Source organism: Hippoglossus stenolepis, chromosome 5, assembly GCF_022539355.2.
Source record: "Hippoglossus stenolepis isolate QCI-W04-F060 chromosome 5, HSTE1.2, whole genome shotgun sequence".
Classification (NCBI taxonomy): domain Eukaryota; kingdom Metazoa; phylum Chordata; class Actinopteri; order Pleuronectiformes; family Pleuronectidae; genus Hippoglossus; species Hippoglossus stenolepis.
This window is the reverse complement of record NC_061487.1, coordinates 14405707-14425489: the sequence shown is the minus strand read 5'-3', so window position 1 is coordinate 14425489 and position 19783 is coordinate 14405707. Positions and strand designations below refer to the sequence as shown.

The 19783-nt window shown below is 43.8% G+C and overlaps 1 protein-coding gene across 5 annotated transcripts in view; it reads right to left on the bottom strand.

Annotated features, from left to right (window-relative positions):
- Nucleotides 1-19783, bottom strand: part of dennd4a (DENN/MADD domain containing 4A) — a 24983-nt gene extending 5200 nt beyond the window's left edge. For 2 of the 5 annotated variants that reach the window (XR_004696883.2, XM_035157471.2), the window contains exons 1-24: nucleotides 19579-19783; nucleotides 14968-15299; nucleotides 14530-14776; nucleotides 14368-14437; nucleotides 14100-14269; nucleotides 12457-12695; nucleotides 12305-12371; nucleotides 12093-12151; nucleotides 11843-11987; nucleotides 11259-11434; nucleotides 10790-10890; nucleotides 9599-9817; nucleotides 9055-9200; nucleotides 8420-8440; nucleotides 6806-6942; nucleotides 6360-6492; nucleotides 5786-5992; nucleotides 5550-5678; nucleotides 5315-5459; nucleotides 3775-3897; nucleotides 2685-2795; nucleotides 1620-1697; nucleotides 671-1506; nucleotides 370-586 (exon numbers count right to left, since the gene is read on the bottom strand). Coding sequence is in view for 4 of the 5 variants with exons in the window: in XM_035157471.2 (XP_035013362.1) it covers nucleotides 370-586; nucleotides 671-1506; nucleotides 1620-1697; nucleotides 2685-2795; nucleotides 3775-3897; nucleotides 5315-5459; nucleotides 5550-5678; nucleotides 5786-5992; nucleotides 6360-6492; nucleotides 6806-6942; nucleotides 8420-8440; nucleotides 9055-9200; nucleotides 9599-9817; nucleotides 10790-10890; nucleotides 11259-11434; nucleotides 11843-11987; nucleotides 12093-12151; nucleotides 12305-12371; nucleotides 12457-12695; nucleotides 14100-14269; nucleotides 14368-14437; nucleotides 14530-14776; nucleotides 14968-15275 (4084 nt within the window). In the remaining variant the exon portion in view is untranslated. The remainder of the gene's footprint in view (nucleotides 1-369; nucleotides 587-670; nucleotides 1507-1619; nucleotides 1698-2684; nucleotides 2796-3774; nucleotides 3898-5314; nucleotides 5460-5549; nucleotides 5679-5785; nucleotides 5993-6359; nucleotides 6493-6805; nucleotides 6943-8419; nucleotides 8441-9054; nucleotides 9201-9598; nucleotides 9818-10789; nucleotides 10891-11258; nucleotides 11435-11842; nucleotides 11988-12092; nucleotides 12152-12304; nucleotides 12372-12456; nucleotides 12696-14099; nucleotides 14270-14367; nucleotides 14438-14529; nucleotides 14777-14967; nucleotides 15300-19578) is intronic. The other 3 variants (XM_035157472.2, XM_035157473.2, XM_035157474.2) reach the window with 3 other exon arrangements.

Below are 19783 nucleotides of genomic sequence, written 5' to 3'. Positions count from 1 at the left end.
AGCACTTTTAACTTTTCAATCATTGATTAAAATGTAATTTTTTATAGGAGATACTTTTAATGCCTGATCTTTAACTGGTTTTAATGGATGTTGTTTGTTTTTAATATTTCCTTTTATGATATCTCGTTAATTTAGTTTTGTCTTGTTTTATTCTGTCTTGTTATATTTCCATGTCATTTGTAAAACACTTTGAAACCTTGTTTTGATAAATGCTACAGAAATTAAGTTTTATTATTATACGTTTTATCATGGAAACAGTTTGCATAACATTTCTGTGTACAGGGTATATGTATCTGATCTCAATACATGTAATATATGCAATAAGGTGATTAAGTGGCCAAGAAATGAATGAAATGATGTAAAACCAACCAGAGAAGGAGTTGTGTCTGAACACTCTGTTGGGCGTGCTGGGGCTGCTCAGGGTAGCGTGGCCCACAACAGGGCTCCTCCTGAGTCGGGACATGCTGCCGTGCTGGGGGGAGGTAAAAGCATCCGGGTCCAGGCAGGAGTCATGATCGAGCAGCGAGGAGCAGTCTGCCTCTGCTGACGTCAGCGACGAGACACTGATGCGGTCACAGTTTGAATCCTGCAGGAAAGAAAAAGATTCATTATGGACACAATTTCACAGAACGTCTACAGAAATATTTGTGACAAAAGTTGCACTGCTAACCTGTGTCAATGAAGTCTGGGAAGACAGACGAGAGTAAAGGCGGCTGGCCTTCTCAGCCACGCCCTTCCCTGCCGATATGACGCTGCTTTTGAAGATGTCCAGAGTTGGCGTAAAGAGAGAGTCCATGGAGAACGACGAGGTGGAGGCAGTGGGTGATGAGGGTGACACTAATGAGGAAGGCCTCTCTTTGTCTATGTTACAGACACCCAGAGGAAGAGACGGCGACGGTCTCAGCTTGGATTTGACGGGCAGCGGGAGGTGCGTGTTGGAGCGCAGTAGAGTGGAGGGTCTCGGTGAGGTGTGAGGAGATGAGTTGGCTCGAATCGAGGGGCTGGAGGGTTTCTGATGGTCCATGCTGGGTGTGCGGCTGCTCGGGGGGCTGTTGCAGTTGCTCATGTACGTCTCGATCTCCTTAGCCAGGTTGCGGCGAGTGGTTGGCGTGCTGCAGTCGTCCTGGTCACACTCTTGTACAGTCTCTGTCGCCATCAGTGACAGGGGGTCAAACCCTGTCTCTATACCTGTCCTCCTCACAGTCCCGGCACTGAAGCTGACGCTCCTCTCCATGGAGACGTCTGACCTCTCCACGACTCCGCTGGAGCTCACACTCCTCTCCACCAGAGGTTTGTGTTTATCAGTCTCCAGCTCCTCCTCCTCTACTCCGTGCAGCCTGTCAGCAGCGAGGTGTTGCTGCTTTGCTGAGCCCAGATGAGGCACGCTGAACCTCAGGGTTTCCAGTCCGCCACACAAGTCGAGAGATTTAGGCCTCTCTGTCTTTGGCACAGCTCCACACAGAATGGTGTCACCAGACGGACTCGAAACCAGCCTGCTGCCTTTACCTGTGACATCAAAATGTAGCAACACATTAATCGCTGATACACTGAAAACCTGTGGAACTGTTTTACGCAACCATCATGGCTTTATGTCAATCTGCTCTCTGAATAAAACTCACCTGCATTGGCGTCTGGTGATTTATAACTTTTAGTAGAAGTTGATATGCTGCTGCTGTTTGAAACCTCAACCTCAGGTGCTGGAGAATCAAATCATATCAAATTGTTAATGATATAATTCATACTTCAGTCTTAAGAATACATGCATTCCTGATAAATCGGCATTTAATATAGAAAAACATACATTTTGTCACTGCAAAGGCTTAGTTACTACATTTAATACAGAGCCTTACTGATATGGATTTTTTGGGGTGTCGATGCCACAATTAGGTAGTAAACATTTTCTAGACAGATGTATTAGCTGATATATCTAGAATAAGAAATTAACAATGACTCTTAAGATGCCAGTAACAACACAGAAAAACAAGAAATGTAACTTTAGGCTTGATATTTAACTGTTTAACTATAAACACCTATACATAAAAAGAAAACACAAACACAAATCAATATACAAAACACATCTTTTCTACATTGTTTATTCTGTAAAATAAAAGTTTTCATATCAGCAAACATAAATGCTGACATGTCTGTGAAAAGCTCATATTGACTCATATTATCGGCTAAGCATAGTGATGGGGCACTAAGATATTAATGTAGAAAGTGCTATTGTTTGTGCCAATGAAAAACTATAGCTGTGGGGCAGAGATGGAGAACCTAGCAGCTGTGTGGCTCCTTATGGGATGGGTGTTTATCTTAAAAATCTGACAAAAAAAAAATCAGTCTATTATTTTTTGCCAAACCAGTTTTCTGGTTTGTGATGACTGTTGCTCATGAGGACTGGGACAGAGAGAAAAGCCTGTTGTTATTTAAAACAGGATTTGAAACCAATCCTGTCACGCACCCAATCACCTGCTTATGTAACACATTTATCCATCAGCGGAATCTGTTTCTCAAAAAAACAACTAAATATATCTGCGAAACGACGGGGAGAGAATACATTACACCCACACTGTGACGAGATGCACAGAGAGTAGTTCATTATGCCGACAGTGAGCAGGGATTCATTTCTGCAGACACGGTCACAATAAGTGATGAAGATTAGAGAGAGCAGCTAATCCATAACTCACTGGACTGCCTCGGCCCTTTGTCTTCTCCCAGCGGCGTGCTGTCGCTCTCTCTGCCGCACATCCTCTCTTCCTCTTTCGAAAGGGAATCGTAACCTTGGTCTGACTGTCCACCTGAAAAAAAGATAAGAAGACTTATTCCTCTGAAAACCACAGAGTTGTTTTTTAAAACTTCCTCTCGCTGTTTCAATTTCTCTTTCACAAAGAGCCAAGCACAAAAGAAAAACAGTCTCCGTGGACCGTTTCTAGGAGACAGCTGATCTGAGAGTTTTTTTGGTGACGTCCCCCCCACAGCTCCTAGCACACAACACTCCCAGAATAGAAAAGCAGGAGTAGCAGAAGAGTGAAAGAGGCTTTGAAAACTTGCATCATGTCCACAAGGTCAAACTGCAGGAAGAAGTACAGAGCAGCTCGCAGGTCCATGATAATGTTAGTATCTTAGCCTGCTATCACTGCTGATGTCTGTGTATCTACAGTACACTGGTCATCATGTAAGGCAAAGAGCAAACGAAGAAACGGTGTCACCAAGTTAAAGTATTTTTATCCTGAGTCCATGTACAATAAAAGAATAGGGAACAGGATGCACAGCTTATTGACTCAGTACCTGCAAGAGTAATGCAATGATCAGACAAGGCGTTTTTCTGCCGCTGTACAGTAACAAAAGTGGCAAGAAACCTGTGTAGCTGAGATAATGGGGATTCAGCGGGTAATGGTTAAATGTATCTTTACTAGTTCTAGAACTATGTCCAAAGACGGATATGGATTTGGTGCAGATGTAACATTAGTCACTATGGGACATAATAAAATTACACGATGTTTAAGGCGTTTCTTGGTCCTGGTGTCTTTTGTTTTTTTTTAATTCTGTGGGAGTTGGATGATTGACAGAAAGCAGAATGTGCAGAATACAATGATGTCAGAACAGTTGAGCAGAGTGACATTCAAGCAGCTAAAAAGAGATGATGTGGTTCGGGGACTTTTTAGGTGGTCGATCCAATCAAATTGAACAGAAAGAAGCTGAGACACAAGCAGCAGCGCCGACACAATCAGAGTGACACAGTTGGAGAAAGAACAAAGCCGAGCTGCTGCCTCCTACCTGTACTGAATCCATCATCACTGGAGTCCATTTTGGTGAAGTCGGTGTCGATGGACGTGCGCTCGGCAGAGTCATTAGTACTGTCCAAACTCCCGTGACTGACGGTGTCGAGATCACTGCCGTCTGACAAGAGAGAGGAGGAGGGGTTCAAACAAGTGACAGAGTTCCAGCAGGGTTATGAGACCAGAGCCCAGCTGAAAAAGGAGCACTTTACAATCACTGAACAGAGAAGAAATCATTATCATCCACCACAAAGAAACAGGGATGCTCTGAGACCACATACGAGGCCGTCACCATCACTGCTCCTCATAAAAAAGGATTCAGAGCGCTAAAAGAAAAGCTGTTTTATTATTAACTCAGAGGATCAGAGCGATGAATGACTCACATTGAGTCACATATCATCAGTTCACAAATAACAAATAAGGATCATGCGACTCAACATGATTCTGTTTTTGGAATCCTCTTTTTACATTACAGTATCGTAAGCATTATGTTTTCACTGGAGCCCCTCACACAATACATCATCATGGTCATGACAGGGGCTGTTGTGGGAATTGACATGAAGAGCAACCTGTGTGCTGAGACTGCAGGGGAGGAAACCGTCTTCACACAGTTTAATTAACGTCATTACAGGAATGCAGGATGGGAACAATCTGCTGCAGGAGGTGAGAGTTGGGATGAACCTTGTTATGAGACCAGGAAAGAGATGACTGCTCCCTCAGGATCACACTCATTTACATGTTGATTCACTAAGCACTACAGGAAGTAAGACACGCTCAGTCCATTATGACTGAACTTAATGCAAACCCAAACAACTTAGGAGCTAAAAAGTCTAGGATTTAAAGTAATAAACTGCAGGTGTATGTTTGAATATTTGTAGGTGTGGGGTATTAGGGGAGGATGAGCTATTTAATTCTAAATCAATGATTCTCATTTCAAATTTTCTGTGCATTTCCACGAGCTTCAGAGATAATTGTAAAGCTCCTTTCCTGCTTTTGTCTGCAATGGGAATGGATTCAATCTGCATTCACTCCCTGGTCAAATGACTCGGCAGTAGACAAAGGATTTTAATCGGCTCTGATCGGTAGTGATGAAAACACGACACCCGGGTGGATGGGCTGATTTGGCAAGGTGGCCAGTTCTCAATTGCTGGTCTGCCCGTGACGTCGAACATGACGCACCGGGGAGAGACTTCTGGGAGAGGAGTCTCCTTTTTTTGGCAGGTTTTTCCAATTGTTCAAAAATCCTGCGTATACTCGCTAATTTTATAATGTAAAGGAGGTATAAGAAGCATATTTCAGCTTCTAATAGTCACAAAATCTTGAAGCAACAGTCTGTGAAGGGAAGCCTTGCTAAAGGAAGGATTCACCTGCTAAAAATCTATGTTTTTTAGAAACATATTTATCCAGATGTTTGCGGAAATGATGTGACGAAATAACAAAAATATCAGTACAGTTAGTTGCCAAAACAACCACGGACATCAGGTATCAGTAAAAGTCTAATATAAAGTATATCTGAGCCAGGACATTGGTATTCTCACCTGAAAGCTGAGGATCTCTGTGCGGAGTCTGCTGTTTTCTCCCTGCCTGCTTGAACTGGAGCACGCCGAGTACCACGTTCCTGAGCTTTCCCCACAGAAAGTAGCCTCCTCTGGTGGTGGAGGGCCACGTGCTCTCTAACACCGCCTGGAGCAGGAACAAGCACGTCATGTAAGAATCATGTATTTTTTATTACCCATTATTTGCAGATACAGTTTATATTGAGAGCACACACACCTTGTTGTAGTATCCATAGGTGATGGCATTGGGTTGGACTCCTGCCTTTTTCATCTCAAACAGCACCCTGACGGCCAGGACAGGCTGACTGTACTGACCACACAACTGCAGCAACACACGGTAACACACCTTTGACAGAACACAACAGGGATTTCATGTTAAACACTGTGCACAGTATCTTAATAATCATTCATATCATTAATACGTGCACTGTATATGTGGATTTAGTTTGCTACCTCATCGGGAGCCTGCAGCTTCTTCTCCTGCATCTTCCTCAACACGTCGTAAGCCGTGCGCAGAGCGCGCACTTTAGAGTGACAGGTCCCGACAAATCCCGGCAGGCAGATGAACCACAGGCCGTAGCAATGACGCAGCAGACACTTGGACCACATCTGAGGCATGGATGAGTAGGTCTTGGCCATCCTCTGAGCCGATTTGATCTCCTGAAATTAAAAGGAATTAAATGCACAGATGATTCATCTTCTTCAAGACAATGATTTGCATTTTACATTCAGATTTACACCCCTATTATCCATCACTATGAAAGATGAGTGCATAAGTGACGCTTACTCAAATAATGCATATACAATTTATCTATAATTATATCGTTGCAAAACAGCAGAGGCTGGTTAGAGAGATAAAAGCAGGGGAAGTTAATTCATGTATGGAATGTCTTTTACAATTAATCCCCATTCACCTCTAAGACTGAGTAGAAAGTGATTGTCTACCACTGTATTATCAGTATATGATGCTAATAATACATTATTATTTGTATGTTTTGTAAGAAATCTCGCTTCTAACGCGACTGACCTGTTTGGAGCGTCTGAAGATGGCCGTGGGGCTGGCTGGGCTGCTGTGGCGAGAGGCCACGTGTGCCGATTGAGGATTTTGTCCCTCCAGTGGCTCCAGGAGCTCAGCGTTCAGTACAGGGAACCCGGAGTAGCTGCAGAGAGACATTACGTACGAATACTCATATATCGTGACAGAAACTGAAAGAGACATAATACCACTTTCACAAAAGTCATGCACAGGTATCGCAGTATCACATCCTGGAGGCTCGAGCTCCAACACAAGTGTCCAAAAGCGACTTGTTCCAGCTCAACATAAGCTCTGCAGCGGTGACAAATGCTTTAACAGAAGCAACTTACACTCTCTCTGTAAGCCGTATTGTGTGCAGCCAGAGTCTGTGAAGTGCTATGAAGTGCACAATACTGTTTTGTATCTATTGCTAAAGAGACTGAGCCACAGTGTGGTACCTATAGCACAGGGGATACTCCTCTCCCTGTGGCAGCGGAGGCAGCTCTGGGGGGTTGATATAGACCGTGTGCTCGCTGCGGTGGGATTCATCCAGTTCGATCAGCCGGGTGTCCTCTGGCCGCTCAGTGTCCATCTGCTTTGAAAGAGAAACACACTTTCATCAATGCTTTTCATCTTTGCTCTTAGCTTTGCTTCACACACAAATGCGTTCCAAGCGCACACTGCTTGGAAGATCTCAGGCATCTGATAATGTACGAGCTCTCAGATCAGATCAGACACGAGGGTCAGTGAGGACAAACAGATGTCACTAATGAGTCCATCAGCATCAGAAATATGGCCCGTGTCCCGAGCATGCTGCCAAGACGGGGACTTCGGCCTATGGATCTTCTAAGACTAAATGAATCCAGGCTGCAGTGACCTGGACAAAATGCCATGGAGCTCCCGGGACATCATTAGACTTTACTGCTTTGGCAGCGATGCTCGATACTTAGCCGCCACATTTCCTTCATTTCAAAAGTGACCACTGATTTGCTCTATCGAGACGAGTGTGCAAAGACCCACTACTGTCTGCAAACAGCACCAGCATGAAAGAGGACAGTAAAAGGAAAAGTTTACATGTTGGTTTTTAGGATAATAGAGATACTAAAGCCTTGCTATGCTGATGTGCAGTCACTTGGCTCATCTGATTCGATTACCAGTTCAGACGTGAGCTTTAGAAACAAAAAACCTTAATATTACAGCAGCAGCTGAAAAGCTCCCCAGTGACACCACGTTACAACATTTGTTCCACTCAGCCGAGTACATGATTCAGTCAACTGACTGTCACTGACCCGTTTGCCCTCGATTTCACTCTGCGTCTCTCCGCTCGTTGCCCTTCCTCTTACACCCAAGAGTTCTTTCCCAATCACGCACTTGTTGTCAACCTCAGCATCAGTGACGCTGAGTGAATCAATGCTTCCACTTCTCGATAATAACCGCAGCGGCCATTCATACAGGAGCTCGAAAATGTCCACGCAGGATGTAAATGGGACTTCCTGATTTCACAAGTTTGCAAGCACACAGGTTTTTTTGGAAGGGAGGGGGATGTTTTGTCTTTTTTTGTGTGTGTTACAAAACATGTGTAGGCAGGATGTGTTAATAAAAGCTGTCAAATCCTCAAATGATTCAACCTCTAACTGAGAACTGAGCCACCAACCCACCGAATTTCAACATCTCAACTCCTACCAATTGGACAAATGAGTCTTATTACTGTACATTACAGTTCACAGAGGTCAGGACAGTGCACAGAATATGAAAAGGAGAAATAATGAATATCTCACAGTCCTTAGCTCTAATTCTGGACAACCTCTCTGTGTGGTTCATTCTAATGGCACCTGGTTCAATAACGCAGATCGCTGACACAGACTAAGTCTAATGCACATCCTCACATTTAAGACCTCTACACTTTTAGCTTCACTCCCTTTTAACCTCGCTGTGATTAATCCATAAAGAGTACACACACAAATGTGGAGCTGAGTCATGCTGTGAAGACAATGGAAAATTATACCTGATGATTCCATTACTGAAAATGTGCAAAAACATGTACGCAGTTAGCACGAGCTCTAGCAGCTTACCTTGCCTCCACTGGTGAAGAGCTACCAGGCAGCGATCAGGACAAGCAAAGCATCAAGGGAAACGACAAAGGCAGGAAATCAGAGAAGAAGAAAAGACCAAGAGAAGAAGAAAAACATTTTAAAGAGCTGAAAAGAACAGGGGAAGATTATAGGTGATAAAAAGCTTAGTGCTGATGTTAATAAGAGGCTCAAGGGAGATGTTGGGCTGTTAGTTCCTTTCTATTAGTTCCCACTATTTGCTTATTGGCTCTTTCAAATTAAATGAGGACCTCAATTATAAATCTTAATTAAGAGGACAACAAGTGAATAATCGTTCCTCTACACTCCTCAGCATTTTATCTGCAAATGGGTGGAGGCCACTGCAGCAATTTGGATCAATCAGCACAAAACTGATGATGAATTAGCCTCTGGGCTGAGACATTGTCTTCCGTTTGTTGTACACAGTCCGACTAGCAACATGAGAACATTGCTGCACACAAAATACAAACAGCAATACTTTTTGCAGATGTTTTAAGTCCAGACAAAAGCTCTGTTAGCAGTTATCTGCAGACATAATAAATAGCTGACACAACTGACTTTTGCTCTCCACACGGACTGTTTACCTGCTAGCAACCAGGATGAGCTGTGAGCCTCACCTTATCAACGCACTCATCAAAGAAAGCCAGGCTGGCGTCTTTATCACTGACAAAGGAGCACTCCTCTATGAAACGGCTGAACATTTGAGTCTTGATCATGAGGGAGTAGAACCTCTGGTGGGAGCGGTCTCTGCTCTTCAGGAAACCTATGAAACAAAGCATCTTATGAAATCATACACATGAAAGGTGGACATTTGTCTCACAAAGCTGTTGAGAGCGTTTTCATTTTACAGGACGCAGACCACAGGAAATTAATTCTGTGCTGTGCAACAAGTTGCTCTACGCTGCTCCGCTTGCATAAGAGCCCACAGATGTGTGAGGACATTGTGCTGTTATTCATGGCCGTTCCTCTCACTTGTCATCCAAGCCTATTTTCCACGGAGGCTTAAGATAAATCACCAGAGTCATTACAGCAGTGATTTAGGACAAACCCAACCCCCTGACCGACCGAAACACTAAATCACATGAAGGCAAGGCAACAACAGGTTGTCAGTGTGCTTTATGATTACATAAAATAAAACGTATGACAGACAGAGGTGCCTACCTTGCAGGTCAAAGAGGGAGCTAGCGTCTGTGGTCGTCTCAGAGGGGGCTTGGGTGATGGGCAGCAGGTAGGAGCGGTAGCCTCGTAGGATGGCCGCCATGAAGCGCAGGAAGGCCTCCTGGATTTCCAGCTCCAGAGTGTGGAGGCTCTTCCCCCCGTTTAGCTCGCTGTCAGTCACTGTGTGCTCCGTCTGCACATCATCACGGCTCACCTGACCACCTGGAAGCACACAACCATCGTAGGACATGAACAACATGGGAACACAAGCTAGTACTACAGTTAAATCAAAATCAGTGCTTAAGCTACTTTTTTTGTGCTATGGCCAATGTTAGCACTCTTTCCACAATGGGACATAAGCTGGGCCTGTTAAAGATACAGCCATTCGCTGGAGTTGCTATAATTAGAGCTTAATGCAAATGTCAGCATGCGGAGCTAACATGCTCACATTTAGCAGTTATGTTAAGCATGTAAACTGAGATGAATTTGTAAGCATGCTATGCTAATTAGCACAAAACACAAAGCAGGCCTGCAGTGGTTAGTGGGAATGTCAACAGTTTCGCAGGTATTTGGTCAAAGAAGTGGACCAAACTAAATTATTTTGATGTAAACTTAAATTGACACCCCCGTAGATTTAAAGCCTAAATCGAATCTGCTCCATAAATGAATGGAGCCCAAGCCCCCCCCCTTCAACCTAATTTCAAGTGTTTTTTGCATAATCCTGCTAACAGACAGACAAACAGCAATGAAAACATGACCTCCTTGGTAGAGATAATCTGCTGCAATCAAAGGACTTTCTTTTTCAAGGATATAGATATTTATAACTGTGACCACGACGAGGCAGATAATTCTATTTTCTCTTCAAACAGGCAACATAAGCCCGTAGCCCTGCACTGAAATTTGAGTAAAAAGCCTAAAGCGATTCTGGGAATCACAGTAGTTGACTAATTGAAGTGTTGTGAAAGAGGCAGGTAGAGCAGCAGTGGGTGTACCACAAAGATTCAATTACACGTCTTCCATAATACCTCCTGGGATGTACTAAACATTACAGGTTGTTTTTTTATGTAACAATGTAAGCATCTAATGAGTTTTCCTGGAAGACGACTGTACAGGCTGACTCAACAGACTCAAGTAGCCAGGCTAAATTATTCATGAGAACACATATACAATGACACAGCATCAGACGAGACTCACCCTCAATGAGCTGCTGATAGAGCTTATTCAGAGTGTTCAGAAGATATTTACAAGCTCTCCTGGGCAAGATTTTCCATGTTAAAGCCTTCTTGTCTTCTTTTCTGAAAGCAGAACATGTGGTCTTCATTACATGGGAGGAAAGTAAAGAAACATTAGAAAATGATGTGAGGAGGGAGATTAATTTACTGACATGAGCACTTACAATAAAAATTACAAAATAGCTTTTTAAATGATGTGGGAGACGAGCGCTTACCACATGTGCTTTTGTGTATCGTGAGAATATTTCACATTCCAACTCTTATCGTTAAATAAGAGAGGCTCTTACTCACAGATACTGATAACCTTGTGAGAAACTTTAGTTGTCAGACCAATAAAAAGCTAAACCAGGGGAAGATGATTTTTGTGTGGATGTCTCAATGTTGAAGGTGGCCATCTATCAGGGAGCAGCCACGGTAAGAAAGTCACGTACTGGGAGATTGTGTTGGTGTCCAGATCCACACAGCTGATGTCAGCTGGGGGCACGTAAAGGTCAAAATATCTGGAGTCCAGGCCCACGATGAAAGGACAGGGCGCGCTGAGCACGTCGGCCAGGGCCAGCGGGCACAGAGGGATGTAGGGGCACGGCCAGTGGAAGGGAAAGATCATCTGAAAAGGGAACAGACGTGCATCAGAACAATGCAACAACAAAACTGCAAAAATGAAAAAGATTGAAGTTGGACTTCGGAGAATGTCCACAGAAATGGGCCCCAGCTTTTCTCTGGCGGTTATCCAAAGTTAAGTGCATGTCTCACAGCCGCTTTAAACAGCGAGCTAGTCAGAAACTTTCCTTTTAATGAACATTTCGTTTAAAAAAAACATCTTTCAGAAGTAATTGCTCTTGAACGCCCCTAATACCCTTAGAGGAGGTCTCCTTTGATGTGATTATGGGTGATTCATCGATGACACAGCCCTGCCCTACCTCATCCACCATTGTAACTATAATCACATTAAGTACCACCCACTTTAGTGCTATTATTGTGAGAAATGGAAAGGAAAAAAGAACAAAGCACTTACAGACACGAGGGCCTCAGTAACACTGGTGAGTACAGCCGGACGCAGGGAATGAACCAGGATCTTGTGCTCGGTGACAGCCAGCACCAGCAGGGTGGCGGCATTTTTCGGGCCCAGATTCAGCAGCAATGTGGAGAGGCTTCCACCACTAGCACACAAACACACACGCATAAATAAATTAAATGTTCCAGATAAAAAACAAACAAACAGAGTCTTCATATTATAATTATATATTTCACTGATGTTTCCCCACCTGAGAGGCAGTGGAGAGGAGACAGGTTGGCTCAGTATCAGGCTGTCATGTGGAGACAGCTGCGGAAGAAACAGAAGAATATTACAGAATAAGTGGGAGGAGGATTTTCCCCGTGAGTATAGCGTGTTTACAGATATTAATGTCAAGCCGGGTAAAGCACTGAAGAACTGAAGTCATTACATCACGAGACAAATTTCACATTTTAAACTCACCTGCACGAGGATGCGTGGTCTCTGAATGGAGGGGAATGGCACATTTTGCATGAAGTGCGAGATGTGTCTGGAAGTGAAGAGATAAAAGAATAAATGAAGCCCACCGAGACTAAGAATTCACCAGTTTCTGATAGACTTAAAAACTTGCTTACTTTTCAATAGGCAGAGCGTGGGGTCCAGAGATGGAGTATCGGTAGAGGAAAGTGAGAAAGCTCTTGAAGGACTGGAAGAAGGGCCAATGGGAGAGCAGACAGATGCTCTTGTTGCTGTAAACACTTCTGGTCCCGTCGGGTCCGAGGTCAGAGCTCGGCAGGCTGAGCTGTGAGCGCTGACGCTCAGACAGGTTCTCCTCTGAGAAAGGCTCATAGAACTGGATGGCTGCTCCGTACACCTGCACATAAATGGATTGCGATATAAGTGTTGATTATATGTACAATCTATTCAAGACATGCACATGTATGCACACACACAAAAAGACTTCATTCTAGCTGCTTTCAGATACACACTGAACTCTGGATATTCTCCTCAGATATTCAAGAGCCCCTCTTGAATATCTGAGGAGAATATCTGAGGAGACTTGGACATTTGCAAGAATGCAAATGTCCAAGTCAGTTGCTCTCGACATGATAATGTTAATGTCTGAGGGAGCCCATGTAAGAATACAGCAAGAAATTGTCTGGAGAATTCACAGCGAGCGAGTGAGCGCTTTGATGACAGTTGTAACACGACGGAGGCAGAAATAAAAATACCAAAAAGAATACAAATATCTCAGGATGAAAAAGAGAAGCAATGAACGAAGAAGATGTAGACGAAGAAGTACGAGATTTGAGAGCTTTTGGTGATAAGGTGTCGATGTGCTGGTAACAAAAACACATGCTATCCGCAGCTGTCTCCTTTATGCTCTACCCAGACGCCACCTCTTGAACATTATCATGTTGTGGTGAAAGCCTCTGACCCAGACAATCTCCTGCTGCATTACGCATATGAGAAAGGCAAAGTCAGGACAATGTCCAGACCCAATTTCCTGGACATCATCCAGACTTCATGTCTTCAAAACTCGGCTCGAGACTCAAATCAAAGCGTAGTGAAAGGACCTTTGAAAGAAGTTATTCAGGTAAAATGTCCTTGCGGAACCACTGATGAATTTTCATCACCATAAATCAGTGAAATCATCCTCAGCCCTTTGAAGTCGTTCGTCCCAAATAATTAAACAAGTCACACCAAGCATGAAGCGCCAGGAGACTCGCCTGCAGACTCGAGGATGCAGGAAAGGAGTGGGCACTGAGTCATTCAGCATTTAAAACTTCTGTGCGCCCAAGTGGTGCATGATTTATCCATTATTCAAAAGATGAGCTGCAAAAAAAATATCTTTTATGCTGCATTGCTTTAAAAGCCGACCGGGCGGTAAGTATTCCAAACACATCCTTCAGACAATTTCTGATTCCAGTTCGACTTTAGAAGTTGATTAAAATAGAGTGCTATTAAATACCACTGCAGTTCATCAATACACTACTCCATAAGGGATACTAATGCACAGAGAGAGGCAGAGGCGGCGGTAAAGATGGAGAGACCGGCTGAAATGGAGCAATTAAGGGAGAATCTGTCAGAAAAACAGATGCCAACTGTGTGTAAATGGCTTAATTATTGAAGTTGTAAATGAAACTGAGCAGGACTATGACGTAAGTGGTGGATTTATTTGGCGATATCAGTATTCCAGTTTGTGTCGTTTCTGTGTTTTACAAAACAGCCATAAATAAGTGATGTTGGTGACACCCGTGTAAGTAGGTGGTTTTACCTTTCCTCCAGAGGCCCCCGTCAGCACAAATGTGGAGAAAACAGGCAGGGAGTGCTTGGTGTGTGCCGGCCAGCACTCGATCGTCGCCCCCATGGGGAGGCAGAACATAGGCACTGACTCCGGCAGTGGGAAGGACTCGTAGTCCTCCTCAGGGTACCTACACAGCAGACCTGGACACAAACACACATACAGTATAACATATGAACAGGCAAGATCATATGATAATTACTGACACGTCCACAAGACAGACTCTCTCACACTAGTTTACCTGCTTTGTATGCAATTGTGTTTGCTTTAGCCAGAGATTTCTTATAACAAAGGTAGACTGAGGATCCCCACTGGAAGAGGAGAAAAGACACAGGACATCACACATCAGTAAAATCCTAATGTTTGAACATGAGATATAACTGTCCATGAAGCTGTGTCCCACCATGCTGCTGTTGAGGTTCTTGTCCACCTTGCAGAAGGTGTGAGGGGGTATCTCTCCCTTGCCGGGGACGATGATGCAGACATCAGTGACAGCGAGTGAAGTGTGCGGCTGGCTCTTCGGAGCCCGGCGGTAGGTGATGTAGATGCGTTGGGAGGACGAGTTGCTGATGTTGGCAGGACGACCTGAGGGCGTGGTCTGGACCAGGTGACATCCAGACTTCAGTTTCTCTTTCCACTCGTACAGAACACTGAAACACGAGTTTTGAAACAAGACGTTCTTGAAAATACATATTTTTACTGGAGAGTTTTGATGATGTATTCATTGAGGTGATGTGAGACTGAAGGATGTGTTTAAGAGCAGATTACAGTGACCCAAGGCAGAGAGGTGATTAGTGGTGCTGGGCGAGTAAAGGGTCAGAGACGGAGGATTACTGCTTACCCAAGATCTGTCAGTGGAGGCTTATCTCTGCCTCGCTTGAAGCACAAGAAGATCTGCGGGCCCCTGAGGCTGGCTCCATTGAGCTCCGCAGAAAGGCCTGAGGGGGTGCTTTCCACACAGGTGAAACCCGGGGGTACCTCTTCGCCCAGGGAGCGGATCACCACCGCTACGTCTGTGATGGGGGCTTTGGGTTTAACAGATTTGGGACCGGCATCGTCAAAGTGGAGCTCCTCCTCCAGAGGCTTGCACGAGTCGGTGAGGCCGGCAACCACAAAGTAGTCGGCTACACGAGGACCTTTATCCTCCATTATTTCCCATTCCCACACTGAGGGCTGAGGGTAGAGAGAGAGAGAGAGAGAGAGAGCTTCCATTATGCATTTGAAACATATTCCAGAGGTGGTGCAGCTTGAAAAGAGGAAAATGGCCCTTTGCAATCAGGAATACGGACCTGGCTGAGCAGAATGGGCTGAATACGACACCTTTAAATTCACTCTCTACAAACGCATTGTTTGAATTATCTTGCTGCTATTGAATTAAACATGGGACTATAGCGATATCATGAAACATGTCAAATATAGACATTACATTACATACATATTCTATACTGTGCAAATAACCAGATATAATGGGAGCATCTGGAAGCATTTAACATGCATTCCTGTCTGCAAAAACACCATATTTCACAAAGAAATATGGGCGGGCCTAAGACCGCTGACCTTGCTATATGACCTGACTGATTATGTAAAGTAAAACACATGCCTGCGTGGAAAGGAAAAGTACCAGAATATAATTGAGCGCCGAGAAATGAAGAGAAGGCGGACTAAAAGCTTTTTTAGGGGCTTTAGCGAGGTGATATTCATACCGTGTGTATCATCCTGCATTAACAATGTTGTGGTAAAGAAAGGAGTGGAGCCAGTGCCTGTGAGTCAGCTTGTTACGGCTTTATCACAAAGCATGGAGCCCGGGAAGCCCCCTGAGCGCCCGGGCCAGCTCGTGCTCCAGCTGAAGAGCCTGCTTATCTCACTCAGCAGTTCCTCCACACTCACCAGCAAACTGATAAACAGCTGCCTGTTATTTCCCACACTGGGATATTGAGGGAGTTATAATAAAGTTACCCCCGCTCCTCCCCCTCCTCCTGCGCTATACATGTGTCGCTTCTAGGAACCATGGCACACCAGAAGCGGTGACCATATCTCGTCCACTTAGGACTTTGGCTTTTAACTAAGCTAAGGGATCTGTGCTGCGTTCCTCCTCGGTGGCCGTATGATGTGACAGAAAGCTAAGCACTGCTCACAGGCTTAGAGGGTGACACTGGCGTTTATCATTTGGAGAAAAAAAACGAAAAACCTAAGATAATCTATAGTAGCAAACACACTACAGCTTTTCCAGTGTCATGCTGAGGGGTGAGAAGCTGTAACTGGTACAGTCAGAGAATGATTTACTTGAATATCTGAGCATAGAAACCGTAAGACCAAAGAAAACAAACCACAAACAACTGTCTAATATATTTCCTTTGTTTTTTCGCTCTGTGCTTCAGTGGCAGAGATATTTTCAAATCATGACTCATCATCACTCGTGTTCTCGTTGCAGAGACTTTATTTTCAATGTTCCCTGGTTAGCTCATTGCAGTTTGGATGCACGCTATTTGTACTCTGCACTGTGAGCCTTGTGGGTACATCCACACACGTATACAGTATCTATAGTTCCTTGGCATCTTAGTTCACTCAAAAGTGTTTTGAGGGGTACAAGTGTTTCCTGAAAAACAAGAGTCCAGAATTTGACACATTTAAAGTTGTTTAGTTAGTTAGTTAGTTGGTTTAAGTTAACTAGTCGCTTTACCAGTTGTACTTTTCCAAGACTTTGACAAAGGTTATTTTTACTCAGCAGCCTTTAATTTTTCAACACTGTTTTGTCTATAAAAGAAGATATTTCCCCAATCCCCCTGCAACCCTGAAGGGATAAGCGGTACAGATAATGGATGGATGGATGGATAACTCACACTACTGTCACCACCAATGCAGCTGTTTCATTATCATTTGATGCACTATACTGTACATTTAGACAATTTGTTAAAAGGTTTACAAACTTTTCATCATCACTGTTGAATCACTGTCATCACAGTGTGAATTCTTGTGAAAGCAAGAATTCACACTGCAAGACATTGATTATGATAAAGAGACATATTTCTATTTTATTATGGGACCTAACAACCACACAACATTAAAGGCCCAAACCATCCTGTTCATCCACCTTTCATTTCACGTGACAGAACTCTAAAAAAAGAAATCCCTGCTCTCAGTAGGCACTGCAGGGGTGCAGCTAAATATACAGCTGTTGGAATCGCAGTTGTGTCGTACAATGCTTGGAAGGTTCAGGATTAAATATAGATGTAATCTCCAGCTCCAACTACCACGACAGCCACTGCGTCTCTTCCTCCCCCTCAACAGGAAGCAGAGGCCTGGAATAATATCTAATCCTCACCATAGCAACAACATTAAAATTGAACTGAATATTTCTCACTGCGATGCTGAAATGAGCCGAGAACGTTGCTGTAGTTAAGAGTCGACTAATTTGGGCAGTGTCGTTACCACGGATGTTTTCTGCTCATAATTTCAGAGCCTCGGAGAGAGACAGAGAAGAAAATAATTTAGAAAAATAGCCTTGATATTAACAGATAAACCCTGAATATGACATGATCACCAGTTTCTGTCTGTGTCTGATGTTTTCCATGTTATTAGTCTTTATGTTGTATCGACCTGGAAGCTACTATTCACTTAGTTTCCACAGTTTTTCCCGTTTTAACTAGCAAAGCTTTTTGTGTGTTTTCCATTAGTGTCTGAGGTGGGTACTGATGTAGGCTGCACTAGAGGAAAAGGTTACTGCTGCCACGTGTCTCGTGCTGTTCTGTCTCTACACTGCATCACTGTTATTATTGTGTCCATCAATAGGAAGACTCATCTTCTATCCTCACACTTTTACATCTGCTTTAGTGACCAAAACATTAAAAACAAACCTGATTTGACCAGATTTCTTCATATTTTCTACCTTCCTACTCTCACACTTAATGCATGTAGCTCCATGTTACCACAACACTGGAAGTACTACACTGAAGAACTGCAATAATTTCATTAACCACACTTTTCTTAACGCAAATAAGGACATGGCGGATTTCCTCTTTTGCCAGCTTCCCCCATTCACATCCACTATTGTTGTTATGAGTCACCTCTGACCGGCAGCTTTGCAAGAATTTCTTCAAAACTTGTGCAATATTGTTCCCAACATTTACCCTTGCACGGAGCCACAAAAAAATCCCACACTGTCTTAAAACACAACGCATCATATTCTGTATATTTCCAGTAATTTAACATATTACAAGATGCCTTTGGTCAGAGGACTTATGAGTCAGTTTAAAAACTCCCTTGTAGTTCAGCTGAACATGTTTTATTTCTATAAACACTTTGGGTGTATAAAATAATATTAATTAAATTCCAATGGATTTTAACAGTGCATGGCCACACAGAGTTACTTTGTTGAGATGGAAGCGCCAAAGGGTTTGAGGTTAAATTTGGATGAAAACTACAAATAATGAAAAGCTGTTTGTTTTTTTACTGGGTTGGGATTAAACTCAAGGCAAATGGGAGCTTTTGTAATTTGAAACAAAGTAAGTGCTGACACATCTCCCATGCAAGTGACATGTTTTACTACATTTCCCCCAAAAGAGCAGAAGTTCAACCATAAATCCTTTTGATTTGGTGCTGTGCAATAAAAGCCTTCTGACTTTTGCTGTGAGCATCCCAGCGGCTGCTGGTCAGGCAGACAGCCTGTGCCTGGATTATGGAGGGCTGTGTTAACAGCAGGGGAGGGTGGGCAGTCTGATCGTGGGGAGGGAACCACCACAACATTTCACTCAGCATCTGTTCCCTCTTAGCCATGAAGACAACCCTCACCCACATCAGCCATTTGCATTCCTCACATTTGACAGGGGGGTGGTAGGGGGACCCTGCGGGCTGCCTGATGAGGAAACCACACACGCCCAAGATAAACACAGCAGAAAGATGAAGAGGGTGCACAAAGGTGCGTGTGCTGGATATTAAACACTTGGAGGAAAGCCTGTGTGATGAGCTTGCAAACGGTTTTAAATTGTTTGAATTGGCACAAAGAAAGCGTGCGGCGATAAAAACACAGCTGACCACAGCGAGCACAATAATACAGAGGGGTTCTCTCCCATCACATCACAAGAGGCCATCTTACGAAGCATCTACACGGGATGCAACGGAATAAGCCTCCGTTTGACATGAAGTGACCAATGAGCGCACAGTAATTATAGTCAACCACAAACAGGCAGTAATGATATTAATCATTGAATTATTACTGCAATGCATGCAGCTGTATGGAAAAAACATAATGGTGTTATTTGAATTATAATAACCAACAGCCATCCAGCATTAGAATGAGATTTCACATGATCCCGTTTGTAAAGTGATCAGCCCTCAGATCCAATAAAACCACAGTTTCACAATATTAAAGACACGCAGGGAAACCGCTTCATTATACAGACCGTGTGTGTGTGTGTGTGTGTGTGTGTGTGAGCGTGTTTTTAAATCTACTCACATCTCAGATTCACGACGATCACTCTGTCGAACACGAGCTGCAGACTCCTCTCGATCAGAACGATTCTCTGCGTCGTCTCCTCTTTTATCTCGGTCTCCGTTCTAAATGTGTTCTCGTGGAAAAAAAGGACCGCTCGCAGTGTGATGGACGCGGACGAGCAGCCTGTGTAGTCGCGAGCTGCGTTTGATCCGGACCTGCGCGTTCA